The sequence below is a fragment of the Halichoerus grypus genome, chromosome 4 (genome assembly GCF_964656455.1).
Source record: "Halichoerus grypus chromosome 4, mHalGry1.hap1.1, whole genome shotgun sequence".
Taxonomy (NCBI): Eukaryota; Metazoa; Chordata; class Mammalia; order Carnivora; family Phocidae; genus Halichoerus; species Halichoerus grypus.
The window spans coordinates 135,798,300-135,825,631 of record NC_135715.1 but is presented as its reverse complement, the minus strand read 5'-3'; the positions used below and the strand labels follow the sequence as shown (position 1 = coordinate 135,825,631).

The following is a 27,332-nucleotide window of genomic DNA, read 5'->3' as shown; positions in this document are numbered from 1 at the left end:
GCACTGCACTGTTCCCACAGAGGACCTTCAGGGGAGTGGGTTTGAAGGGTTAAGTAATGGTGCAAGGAAGTGAGTGATAAAAGGCCCGCAAGAGGGGTACAGAATGGGGAAAATGGCTGGAACTGTGGAGGGAGAAGCAGGACGTCTCTGGGATCTTGAGGCCTGAGTGAGATTCCTGTAGGTGGTAAGGAACACATTTTGGGGGGACTGCTGAGGATATGGATCATTGGTTCTGGAGATAAATACTGGTTTTAGTTTTGAATGAATGAACTATGAGGTCACAAGTCGTCTTCATTCTGTGACCCTCTTGATTCAGCCATGCATTATTTGGCCAGCTCATTAGTCAAAGGGAAAGGGCAATTGAGCAAGAAGTCACTGGAGCCTGCTACACTAAAGTCTTGACAAGTTGGACCATGGATCTGGCGTTTGTTTCCTCCTCTGCAGTCTTATAAACCAGTTTCAGTAATAGCAGATAGACAGAGGTGGTAGGCCCAGCTCTTATGTTCTGACGTCCCCAGGGCATCCTGGCCCACCTGTAGCTTCTCAAAGCCAGTGGTGGCAAGAGATTTTACAAGCCTCCTAATGACAGTGTCTATAATTTACAATTTCAATGAGCTACATCCTGAACAAGTTGGCACAACCCAATCGTGGCATCCTATAACTGAGTGGTTTCTGACAGCCAAATTTCAGAAGCATGCCATATCTGTACCAACTTGTTGAGGTGAACGATAAATTATGGAGAATGTACTTCTAAGACTTATGAACTAGTTGGTACTTCTGAAATGGAAAAGTTTCCGTGAAGTCAGAATGCCTGGAGCTGTGTCCAAGATGTTTTGACTCTGCCACTTTGAACTACTGGACATTCTGACTTTGCTGTTTTAACCCTAGGACATTTGACTCTATATGGATAAAATATTTTTATCAGAACTGTACAACTAATGAAAAAATTTTTTTTCAAGGAAGGATTTCATGAAGTAAATATTGTTAATTTCCTGATTTTTCTATCCAACGTAATAAAATTGTTTCTCATTTTTATATTAAATTTTTTATCATTGATTTTTCCCCCACGGGACCAGTTCTCTACAATTTAAATTTTACATTGAAGATTTTATATATCAAAAGTTGTTTTGTTCATGCCAAATTTTACCAATTACCGCTTGTGCCACTGTGAGGATTCTTTTGTGGCCATTGTTTCTTAATCTGATTTCCCCCCCAGGTCAGATCTTACTGTTTTCAGTTTTACCATGAGTAGTCTTAAGTATTGCAGTTCAATTTTTATTATTTTTATGAACTATACTCATTATTAATTGGTTGAAAACAGTTGCTAGTTTGTATTTATTTCTAAAGTAGTCCTCGATAATCTCCAGTTTTCCTATACAGATTTGGGATTATTTGATTATTCAGACTATTTCTATAGAGGGGCACCTGCGTGGCTCAGTTGGTTAAGCATCTGACTCTTGATCTTAGCTCAGGTCTTGATATCAGGGTCCTGAGTTCAAGCCCCCTGCCCCACCCTGGAACTGGGTTCCATGCACATCGGGGAGCCTACTTAAAAAAAAAAAAAAAAGGACTCAGATTATTTCTATAGAATTGCTAATTCAGTGACTTTGCAAAGAGCAAAATATCTTGCTTTGTCTGGGCTATGCCTGGAATAATCATTACCTCTGTGGTAGCAAGCAACATAGATTTGGCAGTTCTAGATTCCATCAGAAGCCTACTTAAGGACCACTAAATCCCCACATTTAGAGATGCCCAACTCAAGATAGACTTTCTTAATTTGTTTCTAAGGTAATTTTTCTCTTAAAATATCCTTTTTTATTATTTTATTTTTAAAAGATTTTATTTATTTATTTATTTGAGAGGGAGAAGCAGGCTTCCCACTGAGCAGGGAGCCCGATGTGGGGCTCAATCCCAGGATCCTAGGATCATGACCTGAGCCAAAGGCAGACGTTTAACTGACTGAGCCACCCAGGTATCATCATCTTTTTTTTTTTTTTTTTAACTTCAGTCTCTTCAAAGTTCTATAGTTTGTCATTGCTGACAACTGATTTACTTGGATGGAAAAAAAATCCTATTAATCCTTGCTCTGTTCTTGACTTATATTCATCTTTCAACCTGGCAATCAACTTTTGGAGAATAAACATCATTAGAAAAAAAAAAGAACAACTCTTACTTTTGCTTTATAACTAAGAAACAGATTCCGGATGTTCTTATTCTGGTTTTGGACTGGGAGCATTGATACTGACAAGTATTTTTCCAATAGATATTACAAAGTGGTCAGTTTTGTGGGCTGTTGGAATAACCACTGTGTGATCAGCTACTATACTAACTAGGGCTGAGGTCATTAAGTCATTTCACTACCAGCCTGGATTCTCCAGCCCATAGCCCAAGAAAGCTAGAAGAGGAGAAAAACAGCCTGTAACAAGCAACCATTTGCATAACACTTTTTAAACTAGAGTCTTAAATCTCCAAAATGCCCATTTTGTTTAATAATTAAAGCCATACTTTTAGAGTGACTCAGTTAAGACTCTGTTCTGTGTTCAGGCACTTAACCAAAAATTCTAATCAAAGAAAATATTTTATTGCCTATTTGGAAGCAGCATGCTATTAAGATAGCATACTTTCTATTAGTCTATTTTTCTTTAAATTTAAACTCAAAGGACAAGAAGAAAATAATTGAAAACAGACTGCAGTTGCTATAAGCTTTGTGAGAAAGGACCACAATGGAGCTTACAACCTTAGAGACATGGGTTATGCATGATGGAAGAGAGTACCTTGCCCTCTGATTTTACCACTCCCCATTGTTTTTGCTTATAAATGCAGATGGCAAACATGTACTACAACTTACAAAACCGAGTTGTCGAATCAATGTTCAGGTCACAACTTCCCTTGTAAATAAAGGTCATTTCCTATAACCTTGACTTTAATGCATCCCAAATACAGTTTTCCCCACCAGGCCCCAGGCACTTATCAGAGCACGGCAGCTACTCTGGGAGCATTCGCTCAAGTTTGATGACTGGTTCCTACTGAAGAGAACTCAGCCCCACGGAATTACAGTGTGTCATTCGAACTTGTCCAGAGCATTGAGAATCCTGTGCAGGGCAAAGGACACTTGATATTCAGGGTTAGTGAATATTGAACAGAATCTCAGAATATATTGAAAGTAACATTTATTTATTTGACATATAAGTTTGTTACCTCCCGACTTTTTGATTTGTAAAATATGAAGAATTTTACAAGTTGTATCTCACAATTCCTGCCCTAAGCTGCAGGCAGTTTCCTCCCACCTGCACCATTTACCTTCACCCCACCCACCCCCCGACCCCCCTCAGCTGCTTAGAGATTTTTTGCTGCAAGGATGGTATTTACCATCTTGCTCTAACAAGGATGTTGGTAATTTAAAATTTCTTTGGCTTGTGGCTTGTGACGTTATTATCCTGCTCTGTGTCTGTTTTCTTCCAGATTTTAGATTTCTGACATTCCGGGAGGTCTTTATGGACTGTTGTTTTTCCCTCTTTGCTCCTCCTTTGGTAAAATGTAGAAAATAATATTCAAAAGCAGTCCCTGGGAGCTTTGGGAAAGGAATAACCACAAATCTCCTAGGCAATTTTAGATCTTTGGTTTCTGATGAGTCTTAATGAAAGAGATATGCATCACAATAAACATTAAGTTCAATAACCTTTTTTATTGTCTAAAAATGACAAACCAAATCACTTCAGCTCTGACCATGATAAAAATCCAAATACCTTACTATAAATACTAACCAGCAGTGTCAAGACTGAGGCACTTGCCTCAGGCACAAAATTAAGGAGGCCTCAAGAAAAACAAGAAGCCCCCAACACCTCAGTAATCAAGATAAATGATATTTTAATGCAATATTTTAAAAATTAATGCAAAAATTCATGATGAACAAAATATCAAAATTTTCAATAAACAGGATCCGTAACAGTGCCTTGCCAAGCCATATTGGAGCCTTAGACAAGAGGAAAAATCAGTAATACTGATCCTATATTTATGGAGAATTTTGATTTTTTGTTTATCACAGAATTTTTTGCATTAATTTTCATTTATTTAAATATTGCATTAGAATATTATATATCTTGATTACTGAGCTTTCTGGCTCCCCATAAATTCTGCACCCAAGGCAAGGACCCCTACTTAACATCACCCTAATCCAGGCCCTGCTAACCAGAATGGCAGTGGTTAGGGAAATAAGGTGGCATATCTCCTCTCAAAATGTTAATTCAGGGGTGGGAGGCTATGTATAGTTATGTTTAAGTCTAGTTATCATCCTTGGGCAACCAACATCCATCATTGTAGCTCCGGTTTGGCTGTAGTCTCAATTAGAAGGCATTTCCTAAATCCAAAAATGGAAAAGTTGTCTTTTTGTTAATTCTGTCTGAAGGTATCATATTATTAAAATCCATTACATCTTTAAAAAAAAAAAAAAAAAAAAGGAAAGAAAGAAAAGAAAAGAACCTATGTAGGAAAACTCATCTAGTTCAATTCATCAAAAGTTTCTCCTTCCACGGTAGTTTCCTCTGGCTCTTTCCCTGTTCGTCTTGGCAGGAGAGGGCCTGTGAGGTTTCTTACGGTATTCCACCTTTGTCCATCCTCCCTCGCTGACTTTGCTCTCCTCTTCACTGGCTCGTGAGTCAGTCTCAGGGTGTAAAGGCATCCCTGGTATGGTCCTGGGTCGATGGCAGTCATTTGGGCTTCTCTTGAAGTCAGGTGACTGCTGAGTATTGAGTGCTGACTGAGAAACCCTGTAGAATTTTCCAGAATATCTTTCTCGTGAAGGTGTGGAATGTTGACTTTTCCCACTGTACCTTCCCCTAGGAGAAGAATTTAGTGATACGCTACCACGATCATATTTGTTCTTTCTTCTGTCTGAGTATCGACCCCTCTCTAAAGAGCTGTCAGTTGGAAGACTGGAAAAGACACTGTCCCTGGAGTTGAGATGTAGAGAAGAGAAGTTTTTGGTCAGTCCATACTGAGTAGGAGAGGAGCTTCTGGATTGGTTTATGGGTGTAATCTGTTGATACTTAACGGGCACCTGGGTCCGCCTTACAGCAGCAGCATAGGAATCCTGGTCATTGAAATAGGGGAAGAACGGTGACCCCAGAATGGGATTGCTCTGGGAACGCTGTAAAGAAGTATTGGATGCAATCTGCCGCAACCTCAGAGTATCCAGCCACTGGCGATCAGCACCTGCAGAGGGAATGGAAATGAGCATCTTCTAAGCCACAGTAAAGCTGCGTGCCTAATTCATAAGCCTGTCTCAAGATAATTCAAGCCGGCTTAGGATGCTCCAAGCTTTACCATTCATAGAAATTCTAGGCTAGGTATAAGGACATTTCCTTTATTATTATAAATACTTCTTTAAAAATAAGGGCATTGCATTAAATGAGTATATGCTATATGCTTGGCCTCATTGCAGAGGCTTTACTTACATGGTCTCATTTACTCCTCTCAATGGTCTCAGGGTAAGTACAAATAATCTTACTCCACAAACCAGGAGACTGAAGCTTAGGAGGTCTGGTAACTTGCCTAAGGTCACTCAGCTAATAATTCCAGGTTCTTCTGCATCTAAATCCCATCTTCTTCCCACTTAGCCATGTCATCACTTCTAGAAATTGCTATTTGCATGTGTTTGGATGGTAGGGGCATGTTTAGTAAACGAAAGGTTTTTTGCCAGCAGGCACTTTTAAATCCTCAAGAACCCTAATGCAGATAAAAGAAATGGGGTTCCAGTGGTTGAGACAGCTGGGGATTGTCTGGAAGAAAGACAGCTCACATCTCTAGAGGAGAGATTCTGAGGTTCAGGAATAAGAAATGTTTTTTTTTTTTCCCCCCATGAAAAGTGAAGCTTCATGGCACACAGGAAGAGAAGGTAAAAGAAAATGTAAATAAACAAGAACCATTTAGTAAGCTTTATTTCCGTGAATAAGCAAGTCACACCTTTATTTCCGTGAATAAGCAAGTCACAAGGTCTTTTCTGCCTTCCCCAGGGCCTGAGTCATATTGCCCACATCCTTGAGTTCACTCCTAGTCCTCCCTGAGCTATTCTCACCATGCCTGTCAGGAGGAGCTTCTGGAGAGGAACAGAGCGTGCTCACTTCTCTCTCCAGCAAGCAGCCCCCCTCACTGCCCTGCACAGGTGACCACACCTCTGAGGTGAGTGACTTGTCCCAATACAGGTGACCTCCTGTGTCCAGACATTCCTCACAGCTTCACCCAACCACAGGGCCTTCTTGCCTTCCCCTTGACTTCTCTGAAATTGTCGCTTCTAACAGAGCCCTGATTTTGTTCGGTGTTCAGCCTCCTCATGGAGCCATGTGCACTGGGGGAAGCTGACCACATTCTGGCCCTGGTGGCAGACTTTGATTAGCCTGAGCCAGATGCAGTGATGTCGTGGGCAGGAATGGACATGTTGCTCAGTTTCTGGCCAAAGCAACCCAAGGGATCATCTGCTGGGGGTGTGTAGGCAAGTCTTTCTCACCCCTCAACGTGAGAGCAGGAAAGGCGTCGGCCCCTCGTGTCCTCTGCACACTGCCTTATCTTTACACCATGGCTGTGACTGCGAGGAGCTAGGCCACAGGCAAAGGTAACAGACTGAGGATGGCAGAGTGGAAAGAAGGAAAGGTTTGTTCATTGTCCTTAACATGGGCGACCCAGCTGCTCTTACTGCACCTGAGCCCAGCCTTCTTCTGGACTTGCACAGAAAATAGCACATTTTATTACAGTTAAAACTCGTGGTTTCAGAACTTTAGAATGCCTACATTGCTGGTCCCCCAGTTTCTGACTCATCAGGTCTGGGGTTGGGTTTGAGAATCTGCATTTCTAACAAGTTCATATTGATCCTGAGGCTGCTGTTCCTGGGATTAGTGGTCCATTTGGGAGGAAGCCAGTGGAAGTTGGGTTTTCTGTTACTTGCTGCTAAAAAATATATCCTAAATGATCCAGGTAGTGTCCTTTGAGTCTGCACATCAAAAGGGAAAAAGAAATAGGAGGAGGAAGGAAGGGAGGCACACTAGCTAAAACTGGGGTAAGCCAAAGGGAGGTCACGCCCTCCTTTTATCCTGCAACCTCTCCTGTTAATTATAATCAGAGGGAATGGTTGATCCAAAGCCATTCCACTGGGAGTTTAAAGGGTATTGACCATTCCTAACTGTCTTAGAGAAATAATTTGCTTTCTCCCAAAAGATTTAGATTTCAGAGAGGTGCAGGACACTTGTTAGACCTCTGCCCATTGTCCTCTTTGGGGAATGTCCCTAGCCTGTCTCCACCTACATGGCTACAGTTCAGTGCACCACCGGCCTCCCCCGCTGGGTATGTCCTCACCACCTGCATCCCCCCACTGGGAGCGTCCTCACCACCCGCCTCCCCCGCTGGGGGCGTCCTCACCACCCGCCTCCCCGGCTGGGGGCGTCCTCACCACCCGCCTCCCCCGCTGGGGGCGTCCTCACCACCCGCCTCCCCCGCTGGGGGCGTCCTCACCACCCGCCTCCCCCGCTGGGGGCGTCCTCACCACCTGCCTCCCCCGCTGGGTACTGCCACCTACCACCACCTCCTCCTGAGGAGAGACTTAACTGGTCCAGAGGAGAATGCTTGGACAAAAACAGCACAAATAAGTCTTACTCTGGGGAATCTGGAATTGGGACCGATGAAGTATTTGGTGATTCTCAAAGTGGTGGGATTTGAACTCCATGAACTTGGAGGCAGCTGCCACCTATTTTGCGTCATGTGGGTTGGGAAACAGAAAACCAGCTTTTAGGGGCACCTGGGTGGCTCAGTTGTTAAGTGTCTGCCTTTGGCTCAGGTCATGGTCCCAGGGTCCTGGGATCGAGCCCCGCATCAGGCTCCCTGCTCAGCGGGAAGCCTGCTTCTCCCTCTCCCACTTCCCCTGCTTGTGTTCCCTCTCTCGCTGTGTCTCTCTCTGTCAAATAAATAAATAAAATCTTTTTTTAAAAAAAATCAGCTTTTAGTAAAAGAGAAAAATACTGCAGAAGTGGAGAGAGAAGACCCCCACAGATTTCACAAGAGTGTTGTAGGGATCAAATAGGATCATGGCTATGAAAGCCCTACAGAAGTAAAATGTGCCCTATAAAAATTAATTCACTGGGATGGGAAAGTTATTATAATAAGTCCTTGTAAAGGCATGATAGGAAGCATGCAAGACAAGATGGTTGAATTAGCAAATAAAAGAACTTAGAAATGTAGCGCTCTGTGCTAGTAAGAATCAACACCTATTATATGGGTTAGTCAAGTATAGAAACAGCATGCCATAAGAGGTTATGTGAAAATGTGTTTTGTGGCTGAGAAAGCTTGGTAAAAACTCCAAGTCAGTCATGGTAGCCAGAATGTCTTCTCATGATTAATTGTGAAAGAAAAGAACCCAATCAACTGTGTTGAAAAGGCAGACAGGTCCAGCATGCTGTCAAAAATTTGTTGGTGAGTTTTGAGTAGCACCCAGGATTCTGGGCCCCCGGGCTGGTGGATAGAAGAAGGCCTGGTGCACTTGACAAGCCCGTTCTACAGTAGAGGACACATTAGCTAGGTTCTCATAACTCAGTGACACTACCCATGGGGGTATTTTGTTTCTAGGCCACCAAAGAACCTCCTGATGTGGCTTTTCAGGTGTATTTTCTTACTGGGAAAAATAACGCGCTGATCAGAAAACAGGTACTTCTGGTTCGTTTGGCAGGTGTATTTCTCTTGGTAAAAAGTGAATTGCATGGGGGTTTATGCATCCAACTCTCACACGTCTGTTAGCTTGTAGTCCTGCAGAGCCTATCTCTGGGTTGTACCTGAGTTTCTGGACCTGCGAAGGTGAAGGTCAGGACCTCTTCCCTGAATCTACCAAATAATGACCAATTTAACAGCAAGTCAGCGGGCGCCTGGGTGGCTCAGTTGGTTAAGCGACTGCCTTCGGCTCAGGTCATGATCCTGGAGTCCCAGGATCGAGTCCCACATCGGGCTCCCTGCTCAGCGGGGAGTCTGCTTCTCCCTCTCCCTCTGCCCTTCTCATGTGCTCTCTCTCTCTCATTCTCTCTCTCAAATAAATAAATAAAATCTTAAAAAAAAAAAACAAAACAGCAAATCAGCTGGCCTTCCCCTATGTAAATGCTAATTTGTTCCAGTATAGCCTCTGTAATTACTGTCACCACCGTCCATCATACGCATTTCATGTTTTCTCTTCCTCTATCCTTCCTTACCTTTATTTCTCCCCTCTCCTCTTCCCCTCCCTTCGACCATCATTCTTCTGCTTTGATGTATCCGTGGTGTTCAGGACTCAAGAAACTGCCCCAGTGATACCTTTGGCTTCACAGGAATGTTTGCTGGACCCAGAAGATTCATATCCCTATCTACAATTTTGGAAACTGAATATATATGTATAAATATATATTCTTATTTACCAATATAACATAATCATTAATTTTCATCTTTTATCGTAGTTATCCAAATACTGAAATTTATTGTAATATGCTCATTTATAAGTCCATAAATACTACTGTCCATATAGTCTGTCTATAAAACCAATATTCTAAAAATAAAAGATGGAAGTCTTATATTAGAAATCTATGTCTGTTCACAAACTGGCACTTATCCTGGGTATGAGAATTTGATATTCAAGTTTTTGGAGTCTAGCACACATCTAACTTACTTGAGTCAGACCTGCTTCTAGAGTTGCCCTCTGAGTTAGGGAGTAATGTCTGAATGGCAAGTTGGACAGCTTTCACTTCATCCTGAGGTCTCATTCTACTCCACTGAATTGAGTGGACGTGCTTAGTGCTCTTTGGAGCTCGAACATCACTCTGTTAAAAAAAAAAAAAAAAAAGTAACTCACGACCAAATGCTCATGTTTATAAAATAGGAAGGAAAGAAAATCAGGTTATCATGTCACTTCAGTTTAACTCCTTAGAACACTATTATCATAAGGCATTAGGTGAAATATTTGTACAGTTTGCCTAAATATGGTTCTTTGATTAAAAGGAAAGTTTTAACCACTTTATTCCTTAGTGGATTATATAATAGTTCAAAACGCGGTTGTCTTCCCTCAGAATGTATTCTATTTGGCAAATCTCAACTTACCTTTTTTTTACCGAGAAATGAAAGACAACTTCTTCTGTTTAAAGTACTTGAAGACAGATTTGAATACATAAATATCTGACCACTATTTTGCCCACGACTGCCTTGGACCGTCCAGGTAACTGGGTGACTGTGGGCAGTGTGGTGGACTAATTATCCCCATGGAGGGTGCACAGTAACAGGTGCAAAAGTGAGACAGGATAGGGAGTTAAGAATAATGACTAGAAAAAGGAGAGGACACCAGATCCAAGACATACCACCTTCTCGTCCTGAAACCCTTCATCACCTCATTATGGTTTGAAGTGACCATGACAAACACAAGTAGCGCATCATCACAGACCATGAGAAGAAGGAAGAGGAGGAGGAAGAAGAAGAAAAAGAGCGAGAGAGAGGAGAAGAAAAGAATTTAGTGTGGTGTGTCTCCACAACTAAGGCAGGCAGCGATGAAATCTGGCTGTTAGAACTGTCCAATTACTAAAAAGAAGGCTTGTCCTGCACAGTGGGGACTGGTCAACAGATTCCAGAATAGTCTAGATTCCAATCAACTGCTCTCATTTAGGTTTTGTGTCCTACAGGCAACACTTTCACAATTACTGCTGTTTTTCAGGCAGCTCATCCCTGATAAGCTGTGCTCGCTGGCTGCTGAGGGTAAGTAAGTGCTGTAATACTCATTGGCTTCCAGCATCAGGTCACCCTGGATAAGCGGAGTGGCCAGGCTTTGGATTTCTAACGCCGAATCAAAGCTAATCTGGCAACTCAGGAGACCGTCAACAACGCAGCAGTGCATGGAGTCCAATTTGAGACTGATTTCCTTCATCTTACTGCTGGGAAGGGAACGAGTAGGACAGCTGAGGAAGAGTGGAAGCTGGATTTACAGTCGGAGAATCTGGGTGTGACTCCACTGACTGTCACTGACTACCCCAAACCTCAGGACTTCCTTCCATCTCTCTGAGCTGGTTTTCTCTAGCTGCCAAATGAAGCTAATGCTCCCTATCTTTAAGTACTGATACGGGGTTAATGAGAGAAAACAGGTGTAAGCTTCTCTTATAGTGCCTAGGTCATGGTGAATCCTTACTCAATGTTTCCTGCATGAATAACTGAACGAATGAATGCAGTGCATGTCCTTTGGATGGCAGATGCATGCTAATATCTCCATGTGTGACAAGACTGTGCCCTGCTTCTTCCCCTCCACCCTGTTTCTGCAGGGTTTCTCTACCTTGTAAAGTGTATGTCCCACCAGCCATGAAGATATTGCTAATTACATTATTTTAAGCAGTAGACTGCTTAAAACAGCCCATTGGCTTTCTATTGCATTTTTAGTAAATCCAAACTCCTCACTGTGACCCTGTGAAGCTCTGTGATCCGGCCTGCCCACCCCCTGTCATTGTCCTCTGTGCCTCAGGAGCTTGGGCTTGCCTTTCCTCTGCTGCCTTTTCTTGCTGCCTCCTTATCAGAGGAAAGGTCTTCCCTAACCACCCAGTCTCATGCCCCAAGTCTCACTATTTTCTGGTTACCACTTACCACTCTCTACTTATTTGTTACCTATTTATTATCAGTCTCCTCCCGCTGGAATATAAACCTCAAGAGAGAGTATAGATTTAGTCTATCCTAATCATAGAACAGTAACTGTCAGTAGGTATTTGCTAAATATATGAATTTTAATTTTAATAGCATATTTTCTTAAAGTGTCAGTTTTTCCATTTTTCTATATATAAAATATATTGAATCTGTTTTTGGTAATAGCCCTCCCTGCCTGCCAGGTGATAGTAGAAGCTGTGCTCTATCCTTGTGAAAAATCCCTGATCTACCCTCACCCCTAAACTCTAAGCACCAAGAAGGCAAAACTGTTTTGGTCACTGTTTGGTCTCCCCCAGTACCTAACACATGACGTGACATGTGGAAGATGTTCAGTCATTAACTGATGAATGGATGAATTACTACTTCAATCTTTATCTAGGTGAGAATATCCTGTTCTCTTTCCTTACCAATATTTTGTTAGCGTAATTATGTTAATCTTCCCATATTCACGTTGGTTAAATAGTTTCTCTTCCAATTTTAAGCCCTATGAGGGAGCAAATAAATTCCCACTGAGAACCTGATGGTAAAGCCACCAGCGCCCCCCCCCCCCGAACACCAAGCTTACCTCATAGGTGACAGTGCATTCTACAGTCTGATTTTCCATTATTCCTACAGTCCACTTCTCCATTACAAATGGGGGCTGAAAAACAAAAGTTAGGATGGTGTAGAGCCTGCCCTGCTCCAGGGCAGCTTTGAGGCCAGCTACGCCATATGCAATTGGCAAATAGGGCATAATGTCAGATTATCACGGAAGTCATGTTGTTGGTTCACATGTAATTACTCACAACATGCTAATGTTTTGGATGTTGATTTTCATAAGACATCTTTTTCTATACTTATAAACAGCTAGTCTTAGTCCCATAATCTTCTCTTCTCTGATATAGCACTCAATCCTGTCATTAGGTCATTATTCATGCTAACGTTTTAAAGTATCAGTAGAAAGCTTTCTCATATTTAAGACAAAGCCTTAATACAGACCCCGATGTACCTTCCTTTGAGTGCAAGCAGTAGCTGAGTTAGTGGCTTCAACAACTACTCTGCTTTTTCCCTGTATCCGGCTATCCAGCTATCAGGCTGTGTGTGCAGATGAAACTGTGGCGACGTTTCCCCACTGTATTAAAACAAAGGATTAATAAAGAAGCCTATGCCTTTCAAGGGGAGAATATGTCACCCCAAAACATGTCATTTTGGCATATGTATTGTATTTTTAGCTGAAGGCCATCAAAACCCAGCAGACTCAAGAAAAACTTTTACCTCTCCTGTAACTGCCTAAAAGAATTTAGATAGGGCACCTGGCCCAGAAAGAGAGCTATTATCAGAGGTAACTTTTTATCTGAAAGACCTATCTGCATGGCAGGGCAAGCTTCTAATTATCAAACATCTGCTCTTCTTATCTTCCTGTGAATTGCCTTCCTCCCCTTTGAAGCCCCAGGCCCCTGGCTCATTCCTTAGCTCAGGATGGCACATAAGGCTCAACTGCCTGACTTGCCCTTGAGTCTCCTATCTTTGGGGCTCCTGTATGTACAAAATTAAATTCTTCTCCTGTTAATCTGTCTGAGGTCCTTTTAATTAACAGACCAGCCAAAGAACTTAGAAGGGTAGAAGGAAACTTTTTCACCCTGACACCTTGGATCCTATTTTAGTTTTGATGAAAATGGTCTTTATTATAAATGAATCTCCACTCTCTTAACCACCCTCCACCCCTTCATTCTAGCTTTAAGGTTACAAATGACCGACTGGGCTTGAGATGGGTACAAAGCACACCACGTGATAGAGATTTAACTGGGCTCTTTTTTTTTTTTTTTCTTTTCTCTTCTTTTTTAAATGAGGACTGTTAAGAGTCTGTCAATGTTAAAAAGTTCTACAGATTTTGAATGGTCTGCCCAAACCCTATTTTTCCTATAATCCCAGTTAATGTTGGTGTGTGATGTTGCAGAAGATGTGCTTCTTTGGGAGTGCATATGTGGCATTATACCAGAAACACCTGTACTTGGGTTTACAACTCTACCCTGTCATTTTTGCTGTGAGCGGCTTCCTTCTGTTAGCAGGCAAGGGCTAGGATCTTGCTTTTAAATGGCATAGGCTGGGGGGAACGAGCAGGCATCTGTCCAGTCTTCAAGACATCAAAACATAGTAGGTCCCAACAAAATCAGGGAAAGTTAAAACCAGAGCATAACCTTTACAGATAAATAACACCACTGAAATAACTCCCAGTTACTCAGAAGATTCCAACAATGAATATCAAATCAATCGACTTGAATACACTTGCAAATTCAAAGGACTTGGATGCTTAGCAATCTTATGCCTAGGAAGGAACACATTTGCAAGTCTAATGCTGTGGCTTTGAAGACTCTTCACTTCGCCACTTGTGTTTGTACCCAGGTTCTTCTTTGCTACAAACCCCATTTTCTTCACTGAAACCAAATACACCATTCATAGTATACTCAAGAATGGCTTCTGTGATGTTTCGAGTGACTGTCCAATGGATATCATGGTTATTTACCTGAGTTGTTGACCTTCTACTATTGAAGTCTCATATGTATTTTTTTTCAGTATTATTGGGACAGAACTGATTTTTTTTTCCATTTTGAGGAGAAGGTAAGCATTTCTCTGAGTCTGTCTTCTGTGTTTTAATGGATGTACTTCTACCACTGACCCTAAAGTAGTGAGGTATTCTCTGGCCAGAGGTGCGAACTCAAGGAAGCCAAGAAGATGTCAACAAATGCCTCATGAGTAACCTCCCCTCAGTCCTTCAAGAAATTGAAGAAAACCAAGAAAGCCTTCCTCCTTCCAAGTTTTTCAAAGTTTCAAATGACCCCAAAGTTGAGATAAGTATTTTACGATGCCACTTTCTTCCCTTTAGTAAGTGATGGAGTAAGTGTAAAGAAATAAAGAAGGAAATTTTTTTAAAAAATTAAAGGACACTTTTTTTGTAGTACTTTTTAGTTCACACAGCATAAGTGGAATTTTAACAAAAAACTATTATGATCTCAATCTGCTAAATAAAATGTGCCTTTCAACAGCCAGCTTGAGGCCAAGCTGATGTGAACATCGACAAGCACAAAAGCACACTGCTGGGGGATTTTAATGTCTTTGTTTGATATCTGTGAATTCAAAAAAGCTTTTAAGCCGTAAATAGAACCCTACCTTTGTCATCTTTAAAATCTCTGCATCGGGTAGGTTAGTGTTGAATGTCACATCTTTGATGTAGGTTATTGCAATTTCATCCCCATCCATCTCCATATACATTTTCCACTTACAATCCTGGAATTAAAAGCAAAATTATAGAATTTCAGAAAGTGAAACAATTTGTTTTAGTCTCAATGTTTTATAACACATGAAGTTTTCTGAATGAAATATTATTGAAGTATTTTTTTCTTTGTTCTAAAAAAGTACGTGAAATTAAATCTCTATATATATCAAAATAACCCCCAGTTAGTGCAGTCTTGAGACATAATTCATCAATGTAAATGTTCTATCATAGGAGTTGCAAACTCAAAATCCGAAAGGAGCCAGGCAGATAATAAAAATGAGTAAAGCCAGGCAGTTTCATTATAGAGCCCTAAATTATAATCTTTCAAAGTAGACCCATTTAATTTACATATTAAACATTGTCAGAATATCTTTTCATTCACACAAAGAAATGTAGACTTCCCATTTTGAAATATAAGACCCTCTTGATCTAACTTTCACTTTTCCAGTATTGATAATAATATGGGCTCAAGAAATAGCTCACTTTCCTCTTAACAGGAAGGATAACTGCAAACATGATATATGGTGACTGATAACTGGCCCATGTGTTGGGGAGTTATGGGAAGGTTAGGACATTGGGGGTCTAAAGGGCATCTGCCCTAAAGGGACAGCCACCACTCAACTTCTGTTGATTGTCCCCATGTGGGAATCGGAGCTCAGTCTTGCTAGGTCCTTTGAGGTTTCTTGAAAAGCTGGATATCTGGATTTTTATGTGAAACCTCTAGATTTTTTAAATGATGTTAATTAAATTTTCAGTAAAACCACTCTGTAGTGAAAAAGTACTCTACATCATTAGGGGAATGTGAAATAAAATGTCACCACAATGAGATACCACTATATGCCCACCAAATGGCTAAGATTGATAACATCAAATGTTGGCCAGGATTTGGAGGTACTAGATTGCTAGTGGAAGTGTAAATGGTACAGTCACTTTGGGGAAAGTTTTGGCAATTTATTATAAGCATATAGCTGCATGTATAAACGTAACATCTACTCGATGACCCAGAAATTCAACTCCTAGGTATTCACCCAAGAGGAATGAAAAAAGACTTGCATAGTGTTGTTCTGAGCAGCTTTGTCATAATAGCCAACCCCCCTACCCCCAAAACAAAACAAAACCCTAGACGCAGGCCAAGTGTTCATCCTTAGGAGAATGGATGAACTGTGATATATTTGTAGAATGGAATGTTACCCAGCAATACAAAGGAACAAATCACTGATGCATGCAACAACATGGATAAATCTCAGAAACACTATAGTGAGTAAAAGAAGTCTCACACAAAAAAAGAACATACTAAGGATTCCGTTTATATGACATTCTAGGACAGATAAAAACAATCTATGGTGGAAAACATTCAGAAAAGGGGTTGCTTCTGCAGATGGGGATTGACTGGGAAGGGGCATGACAAGACTCTCTGGGGATGCTAATACTCTGTTCATAGGGGTTTGGCATATGCACTTGTCAAGACTCAGCGAATATATACTTAAGATGTGTGTACTTCTTACTGAACTCCAGCATACTGAGGTATTTAGGAGGAAGCGTACTGATGTCTGCAAGTTACTTTGAAATGCATCAGAAAAATAAAGATTGATATATATGGCTAGAGTAATAGATGGACAGATATGTGATAAGGCAAGTAGAATAAAATGTTAATGGCTGAATCTAGGAGGTGTGTACAGGAGGGTTCACTATAAATATCTTTTAACTTTGCTGTCTGAGTAATTTAATAAGAACGTGGGGGGACAAACACTGTGTGTGCAATTAAAAGGAAAAATAAGCCATGTCTTTGCACCAAACTGGACCCCTGGACCATAAATTCACCTTCTCTCATGTTATTTGAAGAATGAAGGATTCTGAGAGGTTAAGGATAATGTACCGAGCACCTTACATGCTGAAACTAGAAAATGCTCTCATAGGAGTAGACCTGGAATGTCTCCTGAGCAGGCTCAGACAAAATTATTATGGAAAAACACCAACAAAGAGGCTGTTGAAAACCTGTTGGCTTCAACAGAAAGCTGGGGGAGCTCAATGTTTTAGGAAAGCTTCTAGACAAATTGCAGAACCAAGCAGGGCCCATGCCTGAGGGGAGTGACCCTCTTTGCCCAACCACATTCACAAGATGGAGAGCCAATTAGTGAAGGAAAAGATCTATTCAATAACGTGAAAACTGAGCTCTTGGCCAACATAAGTCAAATTAGTCGCTCAGAATGGACAAATCTCTCAGTATTTCCTTGTTTTGGAGCCACTGCTGCCCCGGCAACGTGGGCCCTGAGATAACTGGGCAGGATAATGACTGCAGTCATGATTGCTCTTCTCTGAAATGGCAAGCGCCTCCTCAAGCAGTGGCGAGAATAAAAAAGCCCTAGAAAAGATGGATTTTACTTATATCTTTTTCTTTCGCCTGTCCAGTTTTGGAATTGAGTCAAATTACAGGTGAAAGACCTCAGGTTGTGTGGAGATGCCCAATTCCCTCTGCTCCACTCTCCTACCTCACAGCCCAAGAACTCTCCTTGACCTCAGGCCCGCGATCAGACCCTCCTGTGCACAGGCTCAGAGCGGCTCTCTGTTGAGAAGGGGCTGACAGGTGGGAACTCACATTTGTGGACTACTTCATCTGCTCCTGGCATGCTGCTGGGTACTTATATGGTGCTGTTTTGTCTGATATCCACAATAACCCTGCAAGTTAGGTTTATTTTCCCCTTAGGTGAGGAAAAATAAGGCTCAGATAAATAAGGAACTTTCCCAGGGCTTCCTGGCCAGTAAGTGGTGGAGGTGGGATTATAATAGCGCAAGGCTGCCTGGCTCCAAAGTTGGGAGGAGCTACCAAGAGGGAAGGACAGCTGGGAGGGGTGGCAGGATGTACTCACTGGATGGTTTTCAGAGCTCCACAATGGGACCAGGTATCAACAACAGGCAAGTGGGAGAAGGACCAGAAAAGATTTTGCTAATACAACCAAAAAGGCAAGTGGTGACAGGTCCTCCCCTGCAGCAACTGCTTGCCTGGTCCCCAGAGCCCAACTTGGAAAAACAAGGATCCCCGTAATAGGGTTACAGACCTTTTACTTTTCGAAATGTTTTCTCTTATCTGAAAGAAAGGCTTTTACCTGAACCATAAAAGATAGTGCAGAAGCAATAAAATGATACTCAAAGGCATTATAAGACAAGGGGGGCATTATCCATTTCATTAAATTACAAAGCTGGGTGGGAAAGGAAAAGAATATGCAGTGTTCACCTAAATTATTAACTTAATCTGTCAGTGCCCTGACATAATTGCTAGGTTTTTTTCAGGGCATCTATGATTTCATCGTTGCCTAGTTAAGAAAAGTAACCCATAAATAAAGTCATGGAATTCTTTAAGTTCTGCTCAATTTCTTATTACCCTCAGGTATTCCTGGCATTTTTGCTACACATTGAGTCATTAAGTTGTCAATGAGCATTGCTCTCAACTACCAGGATTTAAACAAGGTATTGAATTCCACAGGACCCAACGGAGACAGGACGCCATGTAACGAGTTCTCAACCAATCGATCATTGAAAAGGTTTTCGTAACAGGAAGGTGAATTAAATCATCAATAACATCACTAGAAGTAACAACTCCGCATATTTATGAGCCTAATATAGAATCTTACATGCAAAATTGCTACCTTTTCCGTTTCTTGGTAGTGGTAGGGACCAGGTAGTGGGAATGTGGGCCCAGATTTAAAAACCATTCACTTTTACCAGGGTGAACTATTGATTTTGGCTTGATATGAGTGACAGAAATGTGGGTATTGATTTTTGAATCGGAAACATTCAAGAGTCACTGTGGATGTCTTGAGAACAACTCTCAATCCTGACAGGCAGAAATCAAAAGCAGACAACTCTGTATTCTCAGAGCCCATGGGGGCCTCAACGGACTCCTTTTCCAAAACCATTGCACCCCTGGCAGTCTCAGATGGCCCCGTTCCTTTCTCATTTGGTTTAAAGTGTTGATGATAATTGTTAAGATAGAAATAATATAGAAAAGGAGTACACATTAAGCCGTTACTGGGGGAGTAGCAGGGCGTGAAAGAGGACAGTTGAAAGTCCAACTCCCTGAGCTTGAATCCCAGTTTTGTCACTCCCCCCCACAACCTTAGCCAATATACAACCTGTTTGAATCTCGCTGTTTTTTATACACAAGTGGGTTGTCGGGTTGTGTGAAGCTGAAATGAGATAATGTAAATAAAGTACTCAGCACAGTGCCAGAGCCAAATGAGGAGCTTGGAAAGGAGCAATTATAATTAAGGTTACCAATATTAGTCCCCAACACAGCTCCAATGAGTTTATCAGACTAGCCGGCCCACCATCCAGCAACCATCTAAGATTGGGACTGGGCCAGAAGTTGAGTGCACAGTACAGCTTGTTTAGAAAAGGGATCCGGCCAGAGCAGGCAGGCTGGGTCAGAGCATATTACTTGGGCAGGAGTTTGGGGACCCAGAGGGTACTGAATAAGTCTGGTGCCAAGGGAATTATCAGTGTTGCAAAAAAGAAGAAGGTGTGCCCAGTAGCAACATAACAAGGACTGGTCTTATGAAATAAATAGAAGAGGGAAGAAACTTGTATCTTCTGACACAGATGGATTATGTAACATAGTTCTGCCCTTTCCCGAGTCCACAGATCCTAGTGCAGCCCTATCAGGGGGAGCCAGCGGCTGTCTGGAGGACAATGGCTATGAGATGTGATTGACAGCCCGAGAGCCCTGTCTTGCCGAGGAAACCGAAGCAGACAGAGATGAGGTAATTTGAGCAAGATCACACAGACAGCAAGGGGTGGAGTTCAGACTCGATCCTCAGTGGTCTCTTGGCTGCTGTAACGAGCGGGTTTCCAAAGCCTCAGTCTTTTCTGAATCCTGAACTCTTCCTTGTTATGGGTTAACAAAAGTAAGAATTACAGTACAGAGGAGTTCCGTCTTCCGAAAGCAACAAACAGTCCAGATTATCTTGGTGAATTCCTTTGTAAGTCTCCATGGCAGAGACTGAAATACCGGGTCTCTAATAAGTCCAACATAACCTACTTTCCCTCCCTTATTGACAAAGACCCTTCCTTGTTAAAAGTGCAGATGCTGCCATTCCACTGTCTGCTCCTTTCCTTGATTGATCGGGTCAGTATTTGGAATCACCAGCACTTTCCTCCAGCCCTGGCTTAGGCTGTGTGGCTAGGCATGACTTCCACTCTCCAAACCAGAAACAACCCGCTCCCACCTAGTTGCACAAGTGGATCGTGCGGACAGGTCTGACCACGGTGGATTTTTATTTCATAGCTAGATTCCCACCCAAGAGAACGTTCTCACTATTCAAATTTCTATCTTGATGCACATTTCGAGGGAATGCTACTACTAATCAGTAGGAAAAAGGCACTGGCCAGGAGCAGTGCTGGGCCCTGGGATGTTCTTTGCTTTGAATAGCAAAACATGGCCATCCAAACCTTTCCACTAACTGGATTATCTGCCTCTCAATGCAAATCTACGAGAAATGAATGGAATTTTGTTGGGAAGAGGGGAGTTTTTTGCATTTGAAACTGATGAAAAGAATGACAGTGCTGTTGGGTGCCCAGGATATGTATTATTTATCTGGGCAGCTGCTGAAATACCTGGATAATTTTAGAAGCAAGTGTGGTTAATGGAGGAGGAGAAAGCATTCCATTTGCACCACTTCTGTATTGCCAATTATGTTAAAAATTTTTCTGAATTAAGGTTACTGGCCAAGTAAAACAGAAACTCTTAACACTGTGAAGACAAAATTCTAAACAACACTCAGTTAATGCTAGATTAAGTATCTCTTTGTGAGAAATCACTATTACATTCTTTGCAAGCTGTTTAAAATTCTTTGGAGTTCCAAGCTAGTACAAGTGATGCCAAACACAGATATCCCTTCTCCCTCCCACAAAAAAAAAGAAGGGAGGGAGTACAAAGAAATGATCCATATAGAGGTAAATTTTACAAATAGAAAAAGGGATTGAAGTTAGCACAGAAATTAACTTTAAATATTGTTTCAAGCTCTGGGCAGTTCAGAGACAACAGTCAATCGATGGCTCTCTCTCTCTTGCTTTCTGTTTTCCTACCAAAATTTTATTGGAAATGTGAACACCATAGATAAATCTTAAAAAATTTAGGGCCAAGATTATTCAGGACATTTCAGAAAGAAACAGACCCCACATTAGGCTTTCAGGTTCCTACAGATCACTTCTACCTGAAGATTATAGACAAAAAATTTTTTGATGTATTTTTTTATTGAGGTGGTGCATACTTTGCAAACAATAAAATGCACAGACTTTTAAGTACACCAGTCAATGAATTTTGACAACTGTATGCACCAGCATAACCACCCAAACTAGATATGCCCACTACCCTAGAAAGTTTCCTCATGTCCCTTCCCAGCGGATGCTCCCCGCACAAGTGGAGGTGCCCACTCTTCCCATTTCTGTCACCATGGATTCATTTTGCCTGCTCTAGAACCTGACCAAATTGGAACTTTACAGTAAGCACTTGTATTTGTTTGGCTTCTTTCACTCGGCATGGTGGTTTTGAGATTTGTCCATGTTACTTAATCCCTTCCAGCCTTACTCTGTTGTAGATAGCCCTATCTCCATTTTACAGATGAGTAGACTGAGGCTCAGAAAAATGCAGAGATTTGCGGCAAGGTCACTTAGCTGCGCCGGGGCTGGGACTTAGGTCCTGGGCATACCTTGTCTAATGGTAAAGACATTGAGTTTTAAAATCCCACCTCCGTCTCCACCTCCCCCCACCCCCCAACCGTGGATGGAGAAAAAGCAAAATCACCAGAGATTGCTCAGGATTCTAGCAGAGAGGCCCCTCCACCTTAGAAAGGCCTGTACGGAGGAAACATTTTAAAATATAAAATAGAGGTCGGAATAAACTTTTTAAGATTCAAGAGGGGGAGAAAGGGAGACAGTCTCCTAGCAGGTGACTGTTGGAAAATGTAAGAAGTAACGTAAGATGAAATAAAAATGCGGTAGAACCGTTGGTCATGCTGGTATTAAAAGTAGTAAGATGTTGATGATTTAGCCTCCGAAGGCTCCTTTACATGCGTTGCTATTATGTAGCTCAGCTGCTGAAACCTGCTGTTTTAAAGGCAGGAGAGTGGAACATCCCGTGAAAGCACCTGGGTTATTTATCATTATGGATAACCCCACTACTCTCTATTTTATTATGCTGCCTTTAAAAAGAAGATAATGCAAGTACGGTTAATTTGCTTCTCTTCTTTATCTGTACGGTGTCATGACCCATCACGGCTTTGTCCCACGAGATTTGTTTTTCAACCAAAAAGAAACCCACAAGAAGCTCTCCCTAAAAATTCCATTAATAACCTCTTTCAGCGCGTATAGGTTGCAGGGTCTGGAACTAAGAATGTTTTAATCTCTTCAGCAAAACAATGTCTCATAATGATGTACAGGACTATTGCTGTACTGATGAAGAATCATACATAATTCAGCACCTTTCACTTGGCACCACTGTGATGTCCTCATTAGCCGTGGCTCACAGTGTCTGTCAGATGGTGTCCATGCGAACGCAGGCATCACATTGTCTTTGAGCCGTGCAGCTGCTCGCATGACTCTGCCAGTATATAAAAACATGACGCCGGTTTGTTTTATTTAGTGCTCAACCTTCCAGTTTGTAAAAACAAGGCTGACACAGAGCCTGACATGAGGCAGTGAAAATAATTAGCTCTCATTTTCTCAGCCTTCTATTTCCTTCTCCCCGCTGTGTTCTCTTTCCACTAAACCACCACATGTCAGTCGGAATGGGAGGCAATTAGCGGGCTCATTTCAGTCCCCACAACTGTGCTGAAAAGAAAGTATTTATGATGGCACAATGAACAGCTGAAAGATTAAATAACATTTGCCTTTTGAAAAGAAAATGACTTCTAGCTAAATGGGCAATTTTTGATTATTCTCAAACAAGCTTAGAGTAGTTGGTTTTTAAAATACAAGAAAGGAAAATGAGTCATTTTTAGGTGAAAGAATCAAATAAAACTTGACACAGTAATGCAAATAACTGATGTTTTATTGCAAAATATGTAAATGCGTTATACCCTTAACAATGGCTTGTGTCTAAGGTCAGGGCAGATTGGTGCCAACTAGACGCCAGTAGAGATAAGGTTGTTATATTGCCTTTTGGGGGCTTGTTGTTGGAGTTATATATGAAAAAGGGATTTTAGGGATGATGTTAAAGTGAAAGAAATCAAGTGAGACATACTTTCATATGATGCAGTACACACTTGACTACCTGAAATGGTTCAGATGTTAGCTGACATGTTTGGAAAGGGCTTTTCGTTTTAGGGTTTTTTTTTGTTTTGGTTTTTGTTTTTTTGTGGGTTTTTTTTTTTTTTTTTTTTTTACTCTATTTAGAATTGGAAGGTACTAGGTATTCATCTTGGGGAAAAAAATAGTAAGTCTTGCTATTGATATTTGAATAATTAAGAATCTATTCTCAAGACTGGGTTTCTTAACCAATATAGAAGGTGTTCTAGCTTACCTAATTACTGCGTAAGCTTTTTTTAAATGCGGGCAAATGGGCTGCAAATTGACTTTTCCCCAGGACACTCAAAATATAAAAACAGTTTTTCTGACTGCTAAATTCTCCTCCCTTCCCGTGACTTCAGAGGTGATCCCAAAAATTATGACTTTTGAAAAAAGAAAAAAAAAAAACCCAACAACACTGGCCTAGTTAGTGGGCATTATTTTACCAGCGGAGCTGTTCTCAGCCCAAATCCTGATGTCCAGGATTGATACCGTTGTCGTACATCTTTGCTTTTCCAATGCAGTGCTTTTAATTTCATTTCAAATAACCAGTCCCTGTTATAGTTGATTATTCTCAAGACCTAATTTTTGGTTCAGAAAACACAAGTTATTGTGAGTTATCAAGGTCTTCTCTCTGCAGTGATCCTCAATGGCTTTGGAAAATCTGCTTCTAAAAGCAGAGATGTCGTCTCTTATGACGGAACATTTTAAAAAGACAATCACAAATTTAAATTTTGTTTCTCTGTCTCCATAAGTCTATTCCGCTCTTTACAAACTCAAATCCTAATTTTTGATTCATACAACATGGTCAGTCTATCTATATGAACCAGTGGCAACCCACGGAAACCTCAGCCAGCTATGGATTCACTAGGAAACTGGAGCTCTCTGTGAGCTAATTACACATATTATTACAGCTGGAAACCAACAATAATGTGTCACGTAGTCAAACCTGTGTTTTATCATGTATACTTCCTTGCTGTTCACTTTTTTAAAAGGAATTCAGGGTCTTGATTAAGAAGACCACAAGTGATCCAGTCACGGTGTGCTGGAGCTGCCCTCACGAGATGGTTGCTCAAACCTCTTCCCAACCTCAAGTTCAGTGGCATCAGACTGGTAACCTGAAATTGGCCGTGGTAAAAATATTTGTACCATAGCGATCTGCAAACTCTACAAGTCAGGGCTGTTTTCTCCCATGGTTAGACATTTTCTGGTGTGCCATTTCTACATGTGACTATGAGTCTATCAGCAAGTATGTACTGAGCGGTTCCGCTCTGGTTCTGTAGGCAGCAGCTTGACCCATTTGGGGAAGCATAGCCCCATTGTGATTAGAAATGTGGAGCAAGTCATGCAGTCGTATTCTGAGCTGCATTTGCTCCTTTGCAGTCAATTAAAAGTTGTATTTCTTATAGAACCCTTCTACTGCAAGCTCATATACTCAGGCACACCAACACGTATGTGTACATATATTTTTTTCCCTGAAAAATAGTTGATCATGGGAAATAAACTTCCTTCCACTGCATTTTTAATAAATGCAAGATATAGCAACGTAAAATACTGTGTGTAGCTATTCTGAAATTTACAAAAAGTGTTGGCTTTTTACTTCCTTACAAAATCCTTTTCTTTGTGCCCTGTTATTTTATTCATGTTTATCTATCCATTTATAAAAATTACACAATAGGAAAAAAAAGCCCTATTTGACAGTTTTTTATATTTACAGTACTCTGAGAAAGGGCCTGGAGATTCAATTAAGTTTATTAAATGCAACATTTTATAAGTGATCCACTAATAAAGACCTAAAAGCACAATAGTAGGTGGGAAGTATTTGTAAAAAGCAGGGCTTCTAACCTCTAGGTGAAACAATCGGAGAAGCAGAACTATTGACTGAATTGCTTCTGGTGAGGCGTGGGAGAAGGGGCCCAGGTGCTGCCTGTCACGCGTGTGGAAGGAGCCAGAGGGACAGGGCGGACAGAAAAAGCCTTCCGCTCTGATGGGGGCCTATTTGAAGGCTTCCACACCTTCAAAATGTTCCTCTTACTTTCTCTTCCCCATTCACTTGCTCCTTCAGAATTCCGCTCAGAAGAAAATCCGAAGTGGTAGTCCTCTCGTAGGAAGTACCAGAGTCCAGACACCTGTCTCTCTTTTGGGGTCCGCTGGAGCCAGGGTGCTGGGAGAGATGGGGTGTTGCTTCCCAGGCTCCCCCCACCGACTGTCATGGCTTTCAACTTAGACTCACTAGTTTTGCGCCTCACTGGGGAGAAGGAGGGAAGTAGGACTCGAGGGGCAAAGTCGGTGACTGTCCAGCATGCACAAGGAATGCACGACTCCCCAGATAGTGCCTTCGTAACCCTGTTTTTGAATTTTTAAGACAGTCTCAGAAAGTTTCTTGGTGAGAAAACTGCTGGGTGATTTGATAGTTTATTCCTTGACAATTTGAGAATCAATATTCTTTTTTTTTTTTTAAGATTTTATTTGTCAGAGAGAGAGAGCACAAACAGGGGGAGTGGCAGGCAGAGAGAGAGGGAGAAGCAGGCTCCCCACTGAGCAAGGAGCCCGACGTGGGACTCCATCCCAGGACCCTGGGATCATGACCTGAGCCAAAGGCAGACGCTTAACCAACTGAGCCACCCAGGCGCCCCCAGAATCAATATTCTTGACTGGCGAGTTTATACGAGATAGATATAATAATAAACTCTATGGAGCTGAATATGTCAGTAAAAAAGGGTGGTTGCCACCCTGGAGGGGGCGGAGCATGGAGCTGAGATTCTGGAAGCCTTTTGCCTTCTGTGCCAAGTCGAAGAAGGCCTTAGATGACAAAACACAAGGCAGTTCCCACACACACAAAAAAAGTGGTAATTTAGTATTAAGTGATCCCCCCAAATTATCCTTTTATTACCAATATGCCTATTTTGGGGGATGATGATACTTTCCAGAACGGGGAGTATGACACAGTGGTTGAGTCCTTAGACTGGATCTGCCCCTAAATGGGTGGGGCCTCTGGGTAAGGAATTTTTACCTCTCCCTTCCTCAGTTCCTCCTGGACAGTGATACAGGGATGACGCTCCCTGGGACGGTGGCTTGTAACAATTACATGAGAAAAATGTTTGTAAAGCACTTACCACACTATCTGGCAGAGGTATGAAATAATAATAATCATCAAGCATTTCAAGCCTGAGCATGGGAAAATTTTGAGCTGAGAAAGACCCCATTTCTGCCAATTCCACTGGCACAACTTGAAGTTGCCTCAACATATAGCATTATTTAAATTAATAATTTATTCTTTAGAAATAGGTCAAATACATGAGTAAAACCATTCTCACTTATTGTCAGTTTAAATTGCCAATGAAACCTTTGGTCCAATCGTATTTTCCCTGCTAGTTTGTCCTACAAAGGAGAGAAAAAAAGCCTACTTCATTTGTGTGAGAATTCTCCAAGTATGTATGGGGCTTTAGCCTGCTGAGGTCCTGCTCTCCAGAGGGTGTGGCAGGAAGACGGATCACAGCAAGGCGTCTCGAAGTGGCACTGAGCCACTCTAGCTGGCATACAGGCACTCAGATGTGAATGGCTGTCCTCAGTTGAGCAAATCAACCTCACTTTTGTGCCAGAATCCATCTGGTTGTAAAATGAGGCTAAAAAAAAAAAAGAATTGTATCTGAATTCTTAGAACAAAAGGCTGACAGGTCTTACAACGAAAGGCTTTTTCCTCTACACGTATTTGTATATTTGTGTCCAAGGTCATATTTTCTTTCTCTCCTCCTAGTTAGGCCAGTTACTAAAACAACATACCAATTTTAAGTGGTCGTTGAGCTGGTAGGCCTTCTCAGATGCAATGGGAAAATGGAGCTACCATTTTCATGATAAAGTCACTGTCCTATATTATTCCCAGTGGCTGTAATTAGAACACATTTTTCGTTTTATTTGTAAAAGAAAAGGCGAAATGGTCAAGCAGATCTCCCTGCTCTGCAGGCCCGGGTTTGGAAGGAGCTTGCAAAGCGCCAGTGTCCTCTTGTCACTATTTGAGTCATGGCAAAAAGGCTTCACCTTTTCTGTGAAGATGGGTTTATGAGAACTCAGTTAGTTGGGATTTTGAGGATGTCTTTTTTTTCTTGGGTTCCACCTTTAAAGGTCAAGG

At 41.6% G+C, this 27,332-nt stretch overlaps 1 protein-coding gene across 7 annotated transcripts in view; it reads right to left on the bottom strand.

Annotated features, from left to right (window-relative positions):
* Positions 1-3,153: 3,153 nt before the first annotated feature.
* MAP3K20 (mitogen-activated protein kinase kinase kinase 20) overlaps positions 3,154-27,332 on the bottom strand; it is a 180,929-nt gene continuing 156,750 nt past the window's right edge. For all 7 annotated transcript variants that reach the window (XM_036084812.2, XM_036084813.2, XM_078071002.1 and 4 more), the window contains 4 exons: positions 14,818-14,934; positions 12,236-12,310; positions 9,668-9,818; positions 3,154-5,211 (listed from right to left, as the gene is read on the bottom strand). In XM_036084812.2, coding sequence (XP_035940705.1) covers positions 4,511-5,211; positions 9,668-9,818; positions 12,236-12,310; positions 14,818-14,934 — 1,044 coding nt within the window. In that variant the 3' untranslated portion in view covers positions 3,154-4,510. The remainder of the gene's footprint in view (positions 5,212-9,667; positions 9,819-12,235; positions 12,311-14,817; positions 14,935-27,332) is intronic.